Genomic DNA, 17568 nt, shown 5'->3' with positions numbered 1-17568 from the left:
ACCTCACAGCAAACCTGAATGCACAGCTGATTTCCAGGTCTATAGTACATGCCCACTCTCAGGGAACTCACACTGAGTATGCTCCCTCTCCTGGCAGCACAATCATGTGCCCCATCCCGATCAAGACAACGAGCGGAGAGAGGAGGGATGAGCAGAGGCCCAGATGTGGCCCGCAGGCCATAGGTTGGGCAGGTGTGTATATATATATATATATATATATATATATATATATTTATATATATACTGTTTCTGTTTTGTTTATTTTTTATATGTCTTTGAATGTTCTAATAGTGATGTTCCAAAATTACTTTTACTATGGCTGATTTCACCTTTATCAGTCTTAAATAAAACTTGAATCCGTGCTATTTGTAAAGACATTGAAGTAGATTAGAAGGAGAAATCATAAATAATGCATATATTCAATGTTAGTTTATTGCAGATGTTAAAGTCAAATCAAACCAAAAAAATGGATTTCTTTTTATTCTAGCAAACCTTTTTAAGGGTCATTTGTTTTTTGATAGTATAACACAATCTGAAGTATTAATGCAATAATAGTGAATTGTTTGACTTTTTGGGATCAAAGGTTATTTTATTGCTTCTGAAATCCAGCAAAAGTCTTGGCTCTGTTTCATGTTAAGACACAGAGAGGCATTAAAGTAAAATAATAAAAAGATCAAGTTGAGCTTCAGCTGCAATGAAAGCAATGGTATGATTTTCAGTGATCCTCTTTTGCATAGGTCAATGATGCAGATTTTATTTTTTTAAAAACAGGACTAGAAGCTGAGACCTTAAGCAATGTGATTTTGATCCTTATTTATGTATGAAGTATGAAAAAAAGTCTGACAAGCAATTTCATACCTAATGAATGCATTTATTATATTATTAATATATATTATTATATATTATTTTTATATATTATGTAGACAGAGAGCGAACATTTTGTCTGGGACTTAATAGTTGCAAATTGCACAACAACTAGTAACTAAGAAAATAAACACTTTGCTTAGTGCCTCAAAATTCAAAACATAGAATACAGTAGCGTCCATGTAACCTGCGACATAGTATACAGGGTGCTGTGGTCAGAACTAGAAAAAATGCAACACCGCCTACTAGGTATGCAATTTAAATTCTACATTGAACATCTAACAGTGCAACATAGTATAGTCAACAAAATTGTTAAGATGGGTGGAATTAAGGGGACCTATTGGCTACTCTTTAGGAGAAGATAGCGGCACTCTGGAACAGGGATAGTTGAGTAATTGCGGGTTTAGTTCTGCTTTAAGAATGAAACTCTTCCTAAATATTTTTTTTCTACACAAATTATAAAACTAAACATAGAACTAAAACACTGTCATAGCTGTTGTTATAGTCCAAAATGTTAGCAGGTGTTTTTATAGCATAGCAAGTAATATTAGTCTAGCTACAAAAGAAAAACACAGCTTTTCTTATCTGTACCTATGTACTGTATAGTGTAGGGACTCATTTAGTATGGGGACTCATTTTCCTATAAGCATCAGGGCAAGAGGGGTTAACAAAACAACAGCAGTCTTTCACAGTTATTTTATTTAGCCAATCAAATGTCCAGGACAAACAATTCTACACAGTTTTTGGATAGACAAATCAGTTACACAATCACACACTATAATTGTGTGCCAGACTTTCATCCTTTTATTGTCTACATGTTAAGTACTGCACAACCTTTTTAAGTCTTTGAAGTTTGCCTGCTTCTAGATTAAGGTAATGTTCAGCCTGGAGGTAAGAGGGCTCATACCAGTAAACCAGTGCCTCAGTGGTTACATTTACATGGAAGTCTAAAAGAGAATTAATAAAGAGTGGCTGTGAAAGCCCACTGTCAAATCTGCAGACACTGGTTCCTAAAGCAGAAATAAACAGAAGAAAAACGAACTCACCTTTACTTCCGCTAATCTGTCGATCCTTCCGGAAATTTCCTGGATCAGGTCACACGCTGTCCAGTTATCTCCCTTTGTCCCAGTGTTCAGGAAGCACTGGGAGCTGCCATCGTCTTACTTGTCTTTCGGCTTCTGCCTATGTCACCCAATCTCGCATTGTGTAGGCGCAAGACTGGGTGATGTAGCCTGCTGTAAATGGGGAAAAAAAGAGTGCCAATTTCACTGAGCATGTGTGAGATCAGAAGTTTTTTCCCCCATTAAAGAAATAGCTCCTTCTCCTTCGATCTTTGGCATGCACAGAAGCAGCAGCCAGAAGCCTCCTGGGATGTGTGACAAGAAAGAGTTGTCCTTTAATGTAAAGTAAAAATCCTGTTGATGGGTCTGCTTTAAGGCACCAGTTCATTGCTTATCGGGAAGCTTACTATTCAAGGGATCATTGATCCGACATACAAACTCCTGTGTGAAATGCTGCAGCTCAGTTGTGACCAACCCTAATAGGGAGATGGAAAGTGAAATAATTTTAGCAAGACAAGGTTTCCCAACTGTGAAGAATTATTTAATGGGAAGGACTTTCAAATAGAAATGCCTTCACCACACATACAAAGACTTGGGCCTATGTTTTTCATTTACAAAAAGGACTCCGTCATGACTAATGCAGACTCCTGCTGTTCTTGGCCATTGATGTTGGAGCCTACAGTGGTTCTGCTGATGACCGTGCCCTTAGAGCTTCCAATATTGAGAAAAAATTTCATTCTGAAGTCTTCAAGCTTCCAGACTCATAGGGAAGGGGCTTGTATCTACACCAGGATCTCTTTTTGTCTAGCTCTAAGCCTTCAAGCTATCTCAGATCCAACACTTACACGTTGCTCCCTTGCTGGTTATGCCAGACCCTTCACTTGCATCTGGTTAGTCAGCAAGGTGTGATTAAAGGCAGTAAAATAGAGTTCAGACTAACTTCAAAAATTATGGTCTGAACACACCCCTAAAAAAAAAGAAAATATACTAGAAAGAAAACAGGTGATGGTAAACAATTTCATTTACTGGAGATACTATTGTAAGAGAATGTACTGGTGTGTCCATAATATTTGCAGCAGATGCTGTATTCCAAAAAGCTTCACAATATAGTAGAATAAAATGTTTCAATGAAGCTATTAGAAAGTACTGTACATTTGCATTCTTCAAAGCGAAGCTGTGAGACAGAGTCATTTAATCAGAGAACATTGCAATGTAACAACATAAACATTATGAAACAATATACGAAAGCTCTTACCCTAGTGATAAATTAGTAGCACAGCATCAGAAGTAATGTTGTTAAAAGCAAGTACTGTATTAAGGTATTGTCATATTTGTATGATTTATGCAAATGGGAATATCCTATTTGTAACATCTAAAGAGCCCACCAGGGAGCATAGCATAAAACCATGGTTTACACTGAACTTTTGATGGCTGCAATTTGCATTGCAAAGTTCAAAAAGTCATGTCCAAATTGTATTTGCAGACTACACAGTGATTTGCCATTAGCTGGAAAAATGATAACAAAAAATGCCAATTTGAAAAATCAGTATTCCCACCGAGGATCCTGGCAGCTGATAAATTAAAATGAAAGGAACATAACCAACTCAAAGATAAAAAGCAATCTGAATAAGTTGTGCACAGCATGAAGCAAACTAGCAGGCACAATGTTATTTTTAAGTCACTTGCCTTGTAAACTGTAGATTTCGCCAACACTGTTTTGTCTAGTGATATGATGCCAGTAGGCACTCCGAGGAAGTGAGATGGACTTTGACAGCGTCATTGGCTCAGTCATACTAGTCTGAATCTGAAAAAATTTGAAAAAGTAAGCATTTATTAAGTATTTCTTAAAACATTGCGCCATATGATATCTATTTTACAACTTCATATTAACCCAATATAATTAAAGCAATGGTAAAATAATTACTGTATGTTTTACTTCTTTTTTTATCTTAAAATATGTCAGCTTTCTAAACTGGGTCAACAGGTGGAAAGTAATTTAGGAATTGGTTGGCCAGACTAGGATAAATGGTATTACAGTTATCACTGGAAGAAAGGAGTGCGTCCAAAATAAGTCTAAATAACATAATGTCCTAAGAGTTCCTTGTAAAAGAGGTTGGATTTGAATGCAAGAATGCTTCTTAGATTTTCCCTAGGACCATAAGATCATGACATACGCAAACCTGAGCTTTCTCTAAGCAGTTTATGTTCAGAAGTAAGAAGTAAGAAATATAGCTGGTAAGTCAACGACTTGTTTATTGGCTGCTTAGGCAACCTAGAGCTATCTCCTGGGGAAAGGGTTGCAACTGGCACTTACACATGCTCATTGTTTCTAGTAGTGAGAGGTACAAAGTGGAAGAAATTAGAGTATGTATGACTGGACAGTATTTAAGTGAACTTGTTGCTTTACTCTGAGTAGCTTTCATTGACCAGTTTAGAGAATCTATTGTCCTTCAGTAGGTGTAGACTCTGGCAGCGGGCCTTTGGAGAACTCATGTAAAAAGTAATTTTAGACAATTTATTATGAACCAAATTATATATTGACTTTACAATGGTAAATATAAATTTGGACAGTTTAACCTTGCACTTTCAATCTTCCAATTTGGATACCTCAATCCTCCAATTTGGACAAAATTTTGACAATAATTTAAATAGCAACAGATAGATAGCAATCCACCCATTAAAACTAACGCAGGAAATGAACAAACGTTTACTTATGGAAGATCGCACCTGTAACATTCATGATAATGAAGAGAAATTCCATAATACCTGGCTCTACTGGAAGCAATACCAAGATTCAGTATAATATAGAAGCCACCTGGGCTCTGAGACAAGACCATCATAAGCTCTTTCAGATATTCTTTCCTGGTACACCTTTTATAATGTTTTAAGTTGGCTTTTATTTTAGTACTTCTATAACAATTTTAACGATGTGCCAATATTTTATTCCACTTAATGCACCTTGCTTCCTTTAAATATGTTTCCTTTTTTTGCTTTTTGTTATTGAAATAGGAAATAAAGAATCTTATAAAACCTAAAGCAGTAACATTACCCTTCTTTCCAACGATAACTTACTGTCAGAGTAAAAAACAGGATTGAAGTCTAGTGCTAGCTTATAGAAAGATCTACATATAGATCTTATGTTATATTATTAAGGATGAACAATTTTATGATATAATTAGTGTTCTATATACCGGTAGATAACTATAGATAACAATGATAACCTGCAAACAGCTGCAGTCATCTCACATTTCTATCTTCCACACCACCTGTTTAATATCTTAATAGGTATCGATCAGGTAAGAGAGTCTTCTGAATCTTCTTCACTAGCTGATTATTCAAAGATAGGGTCTAAAACAGTCTAACTGGTCATTTATTCAGACTAGTAATGGATTATTTACCTGGACTGAGTGACTAGCATTTTTATGGTTTAAAGTGTGAAACCAGAAGTAGTGCTTGATTGCACCATCTATACATGTAATTCCATATAAAAGTTGCCTAATGTTTTATTTAATAAAGCATCTCATTTGTTATAGAATGGAACTGACTTTTCTAGGAAACAAGTATTTTATTCCCCTTAAATTTGCTTTAGTCATATTCTTATTTATTTTGCAGTGTTGCTTTAGTCATATTTTTATTTATTTTGCAGTGTTTCCATTTGCCTTTGAATAATTTTTAACAAATAATGCCCACCCCCCTTCATAGATCAACAAAATGCAGTTTTTTTGGACCACAAAGTAGCTGCATGTTGAGAACAAATGTGAACAGTCATTCGATATGTCATTTTGTTCTCCAGTAACATGCTCAGTTCCTGTTGGTTTGTAGAAGTAACACTTGGACAGCAAGCTGTTCTAACTATTCCAAGTGCAGACAGTAGTAATGCACTAATTAGGTAAATATTTCAGCAATCAAGAAGTTCTTAGGAAACAAAACACAGACTGAAACCAAGCATTAAATTGCTAATTATCTTATAAATTGCAGAGGACCTTTCTAATTCTTATTTTGAAGCATAATAACATATGGTACAAAAGATAATTCAAACATAACAAATAATAATGAGAATATGCTTAAATTTTTCAGGATTGCTGAACTGCAATATTAATGCAGAGGGAGCAACTTGAATATTAAAAAGAATGTCACAAAGCAAAACACCTGCATGACAGGCTGGAACATAAGCAGTCTAACGCATGCTAGTTCTATAGGAGCGACTCAGTCAATTGGCATGGCTCCACTGTACTCATAGCCGGCAGAGACAGGAATGGGGTAATGGCTTAGTCAGAATGTCATTTCAATAAAATAGGGGTTTAAATAACCTGGCAGATAAAGTTGCTAGATAACGTTTGCTGAAAATAATATTAATAATAACACAATTAAAAAAATGTAATATGTAGCTTCAAATAAATACATCAATATAATAGTTGGGTACAAACTAGGGTTAACACCCAGCTGGTAAATCACCAGTCATTCACTTTTTCTATGATTTATTCAAGAAATGCATTGTGGTTGGTAGGGTATGCCCTACAGAAACCATACATTTTCTGTAGATAATCTCTGGAGTTTGTATTTGCTTTATTGTTCATCCTAAATCCTGTTTTGTGCTATTATATAATCAACACAGCAAATAATACTAAAAAGATATATAGCTGCTACTCAATGAAAACTATAAAATATACTAAATATGATTTTTTTTATTATATTATATATTATTTAAAATACCACAAATTTCACTACTGAAAGGTGCACATTAGCACAATTCAGCCACCAAAGAGATAAAGGATAACTATGTTCTTTAAAGCAGTAGGGTCCCAAGTTTGATGCTTGACCATGACACTTCTACATCAGGGGTGCCCAAAATGTCGATTGCGATCTACAAGTTGCAAAGGCAACCTGAGTTGATCGCAGAGCCCTGCTTTACCCCTCCCTGCTGTTTACTAGCAGCCCGGCTGCTACGTCTATATGGATGCTGGGGATGTCTTTCTTTAACAGAAGGCTCATGTAACAGTGGGAAGTGGGGAGGGAGGCAGAGAGGCCAGTCTGAGGTGAGCAGTGCAGGGCGGTTTCTTGTGCAGCAGTTCTTTTTCTTGTGCAGCACGTTATTCTCCTATGACAGATGAGCTGTAGCTTTCCTGTCACTATAGTCTTGTAGTGCAATGTCTGTGCAATGTTCTGCCATTCAATGTCTCATTAGCTTCAGTCACTTCTGTGTCATACTCGGTATATATATAAATAAATAAATGTTTAGCATTTTTATTGTTGGTAGATCATTTTGACTTGGTCATTTAAAAAGTAGCTTGCAAGCCAAAAAAGTTTGGGCACCCATGATCTACATCATATTCATATGTTCTCACCATGTTTAACTGGATTTCTTCTAGGCATTACAGTTTGTTCTTTAATGCCTAAAGCATGCAGTTAGGTTAAAGTGCAGGTATATTCACTTTTTCAACATTATGTAAAAGGGTGGCTGGCTGGCTGGCCCTTCTACATAATGAAAAACATGTTATATTTATTTTTTATTATATATATATATATATATATATATATATATATATATCACTTTTCTTGAAAACTCCTGGTCTGAAGGGGAAAGACTAAAGAGGAAACCCATAGCCTCCTGGGTTACTTCCGTTACATATCCCAGGAGACTACAAGGTGCCCCTTTTGTGCATGCCCAAGATTGGGCACTGCTTCATCATGTAACTTTCTCAAATGCAAAAAACAAGTCTCATGTATGCACATATTGGGATTGGCCCTTAGTTATTTGGATTTTGAGGTAAATGTAACGTCACCCCATCTTGCACCTGCATGGTACAAGGTTGGGTGATGTTTTTAAGAACCCATAGGAAGGAAGATGGCAGCATGGGGCATAACAGCAAGCCCCCAAAAAAGATGGAAGCCAAGACAGTGTAAATTCGTTGAGTGTGGTATGTGCATTAATTAAAGTAAAGGTAAGCAATTTTTTTCTTTTTTAATGTAAATTCTGCTTTAATGACCTTCCACCCAAAACTTGGTAAGGACATTAGATTGTAAACACCTATGGGGGACAATTAGTGACATGACAATGGACTATATGTATTTATGGTTGGTGATATATTAAGATAAATAAATTATATTTTATATAACAGTGCTCTTTCAAACACCTCATAAAAGTTTTTAGAATTCCTTGCACACCCCTAGCATGTTTTATTGTAACCATCTTTTTTACCAACAAAGATTTGTTGGATTTTTTTACTATCAGTGTGCTTACATGACTATTTTTTGGAATCACTTTAGCTGCACTTTGAGCACAATCATTACAATCTATGTCTGTGACTATGAGTTGTATCTTTCATTTATAGCACAGTTGAATATTTAGAAACGAAGAAAGGAAATGTGTAAAGAAAAAAGTAGCAAGGGCAGTATAAGGTTGAGCATAGCAATGGCACAGAGTACACCATAAACATCATTCCTTAAAAAAAAGCTGTTAACAGGTCATTGCCCCCATTAAACTAAATGTATATACAATATAATTTGCTTTACATTTTTTCTCCATTTGCAATGCACTTATGTCACTACTGTATACATGTACATATAGCCAGCGTTGCCAAAGACCCTGGTGCTCATAACAACTGGTGACCTTGTCATATGCATAAGGTGGATTGCATTTTTTTCATCATAAACATTTCAAAGAGAATCCAGCAGCACCTGTGCTACAGGCTGCTAACTGAACTGTGAATGTTATTGATGATTCCAGTATGAAACAAGCTCTAAACATGGCCTGTAGACAGCACTAAACATAGCTCATTGTGTACTGTATGCATTCTGCTTTATATCCTGAGTGCCGCATCCTTTTTGATTACAGTTTTACTTCATCATACAGCTTTGCAATTTTATGGGCTGAAAGAATGGAGCTCACGTATGAAAATTACTAGTGATCTATTGACAAATGACTGCCTACAACATTGATGGATTGCTGTGTAGCTGTGAATTGCTTGATTGCTTATCATTTGGTGACCTCACAGAGTAAGCAGGCAAACGTCTAAATGTTAGCACATTACACAGCTTGCAGGTGTTATTTGTGTATCAAATCCAAAAGCTGTAAACATGAGCCAAGGGAAGTGTCATCATTAGCTACAGTTAATTGTACAGTTAATAGTTGTTTGGAAACAGTGATTTTATAAATGCATTCAGCAAAAAAACAGAACTTTTTTTTCTCTCCTTGGACTATCACACCCAATTCGTTTTACTCGAAATGCACTAAGCCTTATTCTGAAATACAATAATCAGAAAAAGAAAGTTCACCCTTTTATTCTTAGATGAGCAACAATATAATTACCAGTGTTGCTATTTATTTACCAAGAATAAGTCAAAATTTAGAAGCAGTGTGAGAAAAATCTGGATCCTTACCACTTCCAGAAGCAGAACAAGGATAAATAAGAGCCAGATGCTGGTAGTTTAGGGATCAGTAATCGCTTGATTACAGTAAATAATCACCAGCAAGTGTGACCACCTCTATAAAAGCAGACGTTTTGGCAGTTTGCTGGTCCAAAGCAATCAGGTGTGTGTCCTATGTATGTCACAAACGAAAGACTTTAGTAATGATCATAAAGAAATTGTTACTGCCTCATTCCTCTAGGAATGATTCAGAATAAGGCATTTTCCAAACAATCTGATGTCAACTGTTGTCAACCTTCTAGAAAGTTGACGTCTGTGCAAATACAAGCTATATTTCAGACTCTACAGACCTCAGTTAACATGGTAAACATTTAAGTTCATGACAGTACAATTAAAAAGGGGCTGAAACCTCTTGTCCCCAAAAAATTAAAGGCAGCAAGGCTTAGGTTTGCAAAGTTTCATCTTTAACTACATGACTTCTGGAACAGTGTCCTTTGCACAGGTGAGACATTGGAAATGTCTGGTCAAAAGGCCCATTATGCTACGTTTGGCACAAACTGAACACAGCAATTTAGCATAAACACCTCAAACCAACTGTGAAGCACAATGGGTTTGGGTTTGTTTTGCAGCCACAGCACCTGGGCACCTTGCAGTTTAGTTGATCATGAACTCCTCTGTATATCACATAATTGGAGATTCAAATGTGAGGCCATCTGTGCGATAGCTAAAGCTTGGCCAAAATTAGGTCACGCAACAGGATAATGATCCCAAGCAGACCAGCAAATTTGCCACAGAATGGGTAAAAAAGAAAATGTGTTGCAATGGCCCAGTAAGTATCCAAATGTTATTGCTGCTCAAGGTGATTCTACTAACAATTGAATCATAAGGAGTTTTTCACACATAGCTTCTACTTTTTGGCTTCATTTTTGCTAAATAAATACTGACAATTTCACATATGCTGCTTGTTGTTTTACCCCTGAGGTTAGTTATTGGCATTTTAATTGATTGGATTGGGTTGACATAACTTCCGTACACATACAGTTAGGTCCCTACATTTTTGGACAAAGATAACATTTTTTCTAATTTTGGTTTTGTACATTACCACAATAAATTTTAAATGAAACAACTCAGATGCAGTTGAACTGCAGACTTGAACAAAAACTGCAGGGTTGAACAAAAAGATTGCGTAAAAATGTTAGGAACTAAAGCTTTTTTTTACACAATCACTTAATTTCAGGGGCTCAAAAGTAATTGGACAATTGACTCAAAGGCTATTTCATGGGCTGGTGTGGGCAATTCCTTTGTTACTATCAATTAGGCAGACAAAAGGCCTGGAGTTGATTTGAGGGGGGGTTTGTGCTTGTATGTGTTAGATTTTGTTGTGAACAAACAACATGCAGTCAAAGGAGCTGTTCATGCAGGTGAAACACGGCATCCTTAAGCTTCAAAAACAGAAAAACCCATCCGAGAAATTGCTACAATATTAGGAGTGGCAAAATCTACAGTTTGGTAATCATGAGATAGAAACAAAGCACTGGTGAACTCAGCAACGCCAAAAGACCTGGACGTCCACGGAAGACAACAGTGGTGGATGATCACAGAATCATTTCAATGATGAAGAGAAACCCCTTCACAGCAGCCAACCAAGTGAACAACACTCTCCAGGAAGTAAGCATATCGATATCCAAGTCTATCATAAAGAGAAGACTGCATGAAAGTAAATACAGAGGTGCACTGCAAGGTGCAAGCCACTCATAAGCCTCAAGAAAAGAAAGGATAGATTGGAATTTGCTAAAAAAAAATTTTAAAAAGCCAGCACAGTTCTGGAAAAACATTCTTTGGACAAATGAAACCAAGATCAACATTTACCAGAATGATGGCAAGAAAAAAGTATGGAGAAGGCATGGAACATCTCATGACCCAACGCATACCACATCATCTGTAAAACATGGCGGAGGCAGTGTGATGGCTTGGGCGTGCATGGCTGCCAGTGGCACTGGGACACTAGTGTTTATCCATGATGTGACACAGGACAGAAGCAGCCGAATGAATTCTGAGGTGTTCAGAGACATACTGTCTGCTCAAATCCAGCTAAATGCAGTCACATTGATTGGGAGGCAATTCTTAATACAGATGGACAATGACCCAAAACATACAGCATTCAATGATGAGTTGAATGCATGAGTTAAAGGCTACAGGCTGTTATTTCCAGCAAAGGGTTTTCAACCAAGTATTAGAAATGAACATTTGATTTTCAGCTCTTTAATTCTTCCAATTACTTTGGAGCCCCTGAATTTAAGTGACTATGTTAAAAAAAAGCTTTAGTTCCCCACAATTTTTTGCAATCTTTTTTTTCAACCCACTGAATTAAAGCTGAAAGTCTGCAGTTCAACTGCATCTGAGTTGTTTCATTTAAAATAATTGTGGTAATGTACAGAACCAAAATTAGAAAAAAGTTGTCTCTGTCCAAATATTTATGAACCTAACGGTATACATGTATTCTAATCAGCTAATTCTAACTTTGTAGACATTCATATATATGTTTGTGTATGTGGGTAAAGGTGGGCAGGAGTTATGTAAGTTACTGTAATATTAACTTGATGCTAAGTTATAGCATAAAAAAATATGAATGTGGTGGTCATGGATGTGTGTCAGTATAAAAGCATGTGTTGGGAAGTTTTTAATACGAAGAACTGGTATTCCCAAATTAGTAATTCAATTGTATCTTGAAGGAAGAAGTAATGACTTAATGCGACAAAATTTATTTGTGCTTGCTTTGCTGAGACATATACCTACTAAAAATGTTTTTGACAATTGTAACTTCCTCCAGGTGCAGGGAGTGGCTATTGGGACCAGATGTTCCCCAACTTATGCCAACCTGTACCTAGTCTGATGGGAAAAAGAACTTTTTTCCAGTGATGCCTTGTCGATCTACCTTCACTGTATCCTCCTATGGCAAAGGCATATCAACAATATTTTCATGCTATGGACAGGTACCAAGGAGTTTTTGTTGGACTTTTTTTTAACAACTGGGTCATAACTCTTTTAATCTCAAATTCACTTACCACAGAAGTGATGTGTGTTTACCTTTTCTTGATATCGAAATGCAGATTAATCCTGATCTTTCTCTGTCCAATTTTTTTCGGAAACCCACTGCAGGAAATACCATTCTGTTGGTGGATAGTGCTCATTCTAAACATTTGATTAAAGATATACCCCATTCGCAGAAATCGTTCTAGTGATCATGACTTTGAGGAAGCTGCAAAAACATTGCGGGATAGACTCTCAAGGCGGGCATAACAGTTTTTGACTATAAAGAAAACATACCAAAAATTCAAGGGAAAATCAAGGATAGAAACTCTCTTTAAACCTACCTTTCCCCGCGAAACCGCGGAAAGGGAATTGAGTATTGTTACACATTTTTCTGACCACCATGCTGAGTTGCGAGAGATTTGTAAGAAACATTGGTCTTTGCTCACTTCAGATCTTCTTCTGAAGAAATTTATACCTTATCCACAATTGTCTTACAGGAGATTACCTTCTTTAGAGGATAAACTTGTAAAAAGTCATTTTTTGGTGAAACTGATCAATTTCAGATACCCCTAGAAACTAAGAGAAGCTTAAATGGATTTGTAGATTGCAACACAGAGGGAGCTATTTATATGGTCTTCTGCAAAAGTGGGAGATTCTATATTGGGAAAACCAAAAGATGCATCCGGAAACATATTTACAAGCACTTGTATAATAATAAAAGTGGAAAAATCATTACCCTGCTTAGCTATCATTTGGGGATTTATCATAGGTTTAATTTAAATTAAATTTGATTTATTGCTTTGGAAAAAGTTTACCTGGATTTAAAAGAAGGGGATTTTGATTAAAGAACCCTAGAAAGAGAAACAAAGTGGATTTTTGAACTTGAGGCCACTAAATATCCAGGTCTCAATGAGTGTCTTAGTTTTAGGTCGTTTTTATGAGTGTAACTTGTTCATCTTGCAAGATCCTAACCATCAATTGAAGTTTTGTTTGTTTTTTGTTTTGATTTGTTTTGTTTTGCTTTTGTACTGTAATTATGAATGAATTAAACTGTAAATTATTGTATATTGCATACTTATGTAATCAATGATGCACTTGTGCTCCTGAGTCTCAGTTGGGTGCAAAGCCCCTCTGTCACACTTACCTCTCCCTCACTAAAGTGCAGACATCCCTCTCCTGTGTATGCTTGCAGTTCTGAAGCTGGGTGTACCTCTGTTTCCAAGCTTTATCAATTCCCTCCAATCCGCTGGCCAAGCAAAAGATAGCCTCTTCATCAGACTTGGCTATTTAGCTGGTTTACTGACTGCAGTTTGTGTTTGTGCAACATGTCTCAAGCCCCTAGTTCTGTGAGCTAGTTCCTGTACACCTGTTGCCTAATCCAGTGTTTCCTGTGTCCAACTCCTGCGTTAACCCCTCGTTGTCCAGCCTGTTGGTTCCCTGACAACTTCCCTATGCTGTTCCAGTGTACCTGTCTGTCTGTGGATATCCCTGCATCTCCTGTACCCCCTGTTGCTTCCAGTGTCCCCTGTGTTCCCTGTCCCCGCAGTGGCCTTTGTGTCACTACAGTCTGTCTCCTGGATTCCTGGCTGGTGAAATGAGTATACCCCCTCAGCCTTCCTGAGACCCAGGCAAAGAGCGTCTATATCAAAGAAAATCTGCAACATGGATTTATACATAAGTCCTCTTCCCCTGCTGGGGCAGGGTTTTTCCTTGTCCGGAAAAAAATTGGGTCTCTCCGGCAATGCATTGATTACCGCGGTCTGAATGCCATCACCATAAAGAACTGCTACCCTCTGCCACTCATTCCTGAGCTCTTCGACCAGCTCCGTGGTGCACAGATCTTTACCAAACTAGACCTCAGAGGTGCATACAATCTAATGCGGATCAAAGAGGGGGATGAATGAAAAACCATTCAGACTTTACGGTATACCCACTAGTATTGTGTCAGATTGTGGGGTGCAGTTTACTTCCCACTTCTGGAAAGGCTTCTGCAAATCCCTCTACATTTCTGCAGAATTCTCTTCAGCCTATCATCTGCAGACCAATGGGCCGACAGAGAAAGTCAATCAGTCCTTGGAGCAATACCTTTGAACCCTGGTATCCGCTCACCATGATGACTGGGTGACTCTGCTACCTTGGGCAGAGTTTGCTCATAATAATCATGTCTGCACCAGCACCAAGGAATCTCCATTCTTCATCGTCTACGGCAAACATCCTCACCTTCCGTCTCCTATACCTTGCACTGCCTTTCCTAAAGTAGGATGGCTCTGGTGGTTCTGCCATGTGGGCGGATACACGTGAGCCTCTACTCACAGGAAATGTTTTTCCCGCTTGAGGGGCTGGGCCTATGCCCGCCACGAGGGATGCTGTCATGGCTGGGGAGATAGGAGAGTACACCAAGGTGCATTGCATCTCCACTCAAACACAGACAAAGCTGGAACAGAGTTACCAATCAAGTAATTTGAGTTACATTTGTTGTTCTTTAGTGTCTTGATTGTTATAGTGGAAATGTTGCTGCAGGGAACACTTTGATGAATTCACACTTTGATAAGTAAATCAATTTACAACACTTTGTAAATTGGAATTTACACAGGAGTAATTGATTGGATTTTTTAGGATTAGTCTGCTCAGACATTTTCCCCAGCATTTAAACTAAAGCTTTAAAAGCAAATGTTTGAAATTCCTATGCATTCCAATGGGCTAATTCACACCAGGATGTTTCTTGAGGCACATTTATAAGCTGCATAATTAAAAATTATGCTTGCATAATTAAAAAAAATTAAAACACGGGGTTAACACTGGAAAACACCCTAAAACGTGGGTAAACGCTTCAATTGATCACATTGGGGTGTTTTCCCACGTTTATAGGCACTTGAAACATAAACGTGTTAAAAACGCGGGAAACTGTAAAAAAACGCGAGAAATGCGTTGTAGATGCTTTCCAGTATTTTAAAGGCAAGCTTAAAGCATATAAACGCAGTAGGAATGTTTACATGCGTTTTTAAAAACGTCCGTGTAGACCTAGCCTTACCCTTGTAAATCCAGCTTTTGAACATTACCAAGTAAAAAGGATTGTTCTGTTTTACTTTAGGTTATTTCACATTATTTGATTTTTTATGGTATGGGATCCTTTGTCTACACAGGTTTAGTTGATTGGTATTAACCCTTGCAAATCCAACCTGGACACAAATTTAGGCAATTGTAATTTGGGTGTGTTAAAAACAAGAAGGTGGTGGTTTTTACATATTTTGTGTTAATTAGGATTTGGGCATTAAGGATTTATTGATTTATTATGGAGGTGGATGTTACAAAAATTAGAGCGGATTTAGTAAAAGTGTGCTTAAATAGCTGGTATGAGCACATGGAACAGCTAATACAAACTTACTTGGAAATTTAAAATTGAAGTTGATTGAAGGAACATAGTTGTCCAGCTTAATAAATTATTTTTTATAAATGGGGTGTTTTTATTCTGAGTATGCACCTTCACATTAGGACACTGCACATGATGCGAGAGATTGTTTATAGGCTTTTGCATATATAGACACAAAGTAAATGTTTCACCTAAAGATATGTTGAAAAATCTTTTTACCTTTCTAGTATTTTGTGGAAGAAGCTTTTGTTTGATGTTGGTGCCTGCTTCCTTCTGTTTCCCTCTACTCAACCTCTCTATATATCCTCCCGCCCTACTATATAAGGGGAGACTTTTTTTCCATATATTGACATTTTTGTATCTTTGTAATATATTATTCCTATGTAATATAATGTATTTTTGTAACAATATTTTTAATTGTAGAATTAATTCCTCCTGAAGAAGTGGACCATATCCACAAACGCGTTGAGGATGTTTCATGCATGTGTGATTTGCATGTTTTTTTTTTGTACTGACTTGTTTTTATTGTTATATTAAGGAAAATAAAAAAAATATATGATACGCTAACTGATTGCCTTTAAAGTCCTTTAGTTCCCCCCTTTCTCTTCTAAATAGAAGATATATTAACATCTCAGCTCCTCTACTTGTATACACCTGATGGACCAGAGCATTTTTTACAATTCCATTATGGGCCTTTTTTGTGCCAAAAACTTTGCCCTTTGCCTTCAGGGACAAACTTAGCTTTTTTGGACAATAGGTTTTGTGTAATTTTATTTTCTGTAAAATATATAGAAAAATGTAATTCCAACATTTCTTTAAGTGATTTCTTCAACACTAGTTCATTCCTTTGATCTACATATAAATGAAATAGTAACAAAAATAAAGCCATGTAAGGCCTTTTTCCTTAATAACACTGTAAGTAAAAAACATTTTCACATCTATCGGCTTTTGCTAGAACATAATCACTCACCTGTCTGTACTGGAAAGCTCTTTTTTAGTGAATGAAGCTGAGCAATATATTTTCATGAAAATAGTTAGGTTAATTGCAAAGTCCTTAAACATGGCATTGTCAACAAATTAGCTGAGGGGGCCCAAAACATTTTCTAAATTAATCTTTTTTAAAGCATGTAATTTTCCTGGAAATCAAGTGTAGTTGGGAAAACATACTTGCCCCGTTCATTTTTTGAGTTAATTGTAATTACAGATACAAAGCTTTTGAAAGTATTCCACCAAATTTGCTGGGGTCAGCAATTATAAAAAAAATTATTATTTCCTTTCATGTACAACTTTTCGTTTATGAAATCAATTGTCTTTTACTAATTGTTTTACTAATTGTCTGGTTGGCTTTTGATGGTAGCAATAATAAACATGCTTGCCTGGTATTATGTTGAAATGGTCAATTGTAGTCCTAGGGACAGAGCATTCTATAATAGAATTGACCGAAACACTGATCTGGATGGCGGGAACATCTGGTCTAATTTAAATCAGAACTAAATCAATAGATTCTTACCTGTCCCCATTCTGTTGGAGGAGATACCGTCTTTTCCCTTCTTTCTTTCTGTATTCTGATGTTTGACCATCTTGATTGGCCGGGCCTGAATAATGTAACTTTTATTCATTTCTGACAGGTGCAAGGGACATTGCATGTCCCTTTCTGCAAAAACACCTATCTGATTGGCAAATTTCAAAGTGGAACTTTAGTTCCACTTTCATGCAAGCTACACATTTAAAGTCAAACTAAAGCCCTGCAACTCACCTATCCACATTTCATCCCAAGCCATTGCCATATTCCTTTCTTCTTCCTTTTTATTCCTTTGGCCATCTTTATGCACAGCTTGGCTTTTTTTTACTTTATCTTTACTTTATTTTACT

At 36.8% G+C, this 17568-nt stretch overlaps 1 protein-coding gene across 1 annotated transcript in view; it reads right to left on the bottom strand.

Annotated features, from left to right (window-relative positions):
• DOK6 (docking protein 6) overlaps window positions 1-17568 on the bottom strand; it is a 221279-nt gene that overhangs the window by 54931 nt on the left and 148780 nt on the right. The window contains exon 7 of the mRNA XM_072411499.1: window positions 3612-3729. Coding sequence (XP_072267600.1) covers window positions 3612-3729 — 118 coding nt within the window. The remainder of the gene's footprint in view (window positions 1-3611; window positions 3730-17568) is intronic.

The sequence above is a fragment of the Pyxicephalus adspersus genome, chromosome 5 (genome assembly GCF_032062135.1).
Source record: "Pyxicephalus adspersus chromosome 5, UCB_Pads_2.0, whole genome shotgun sequence".
Taxonomy (NCBI): domain Eukaryota; kingdom Metazoa; phylum Chordata; class Amphibia; order Anura; family Pyxicephalidae; genus Pyxicephalus; species Pyxicephalus adspersus.
Note: the sequence above shows the minus strand (reverse complement) of the source record. Positions and strands in the feature narration are given on the sequence as shown.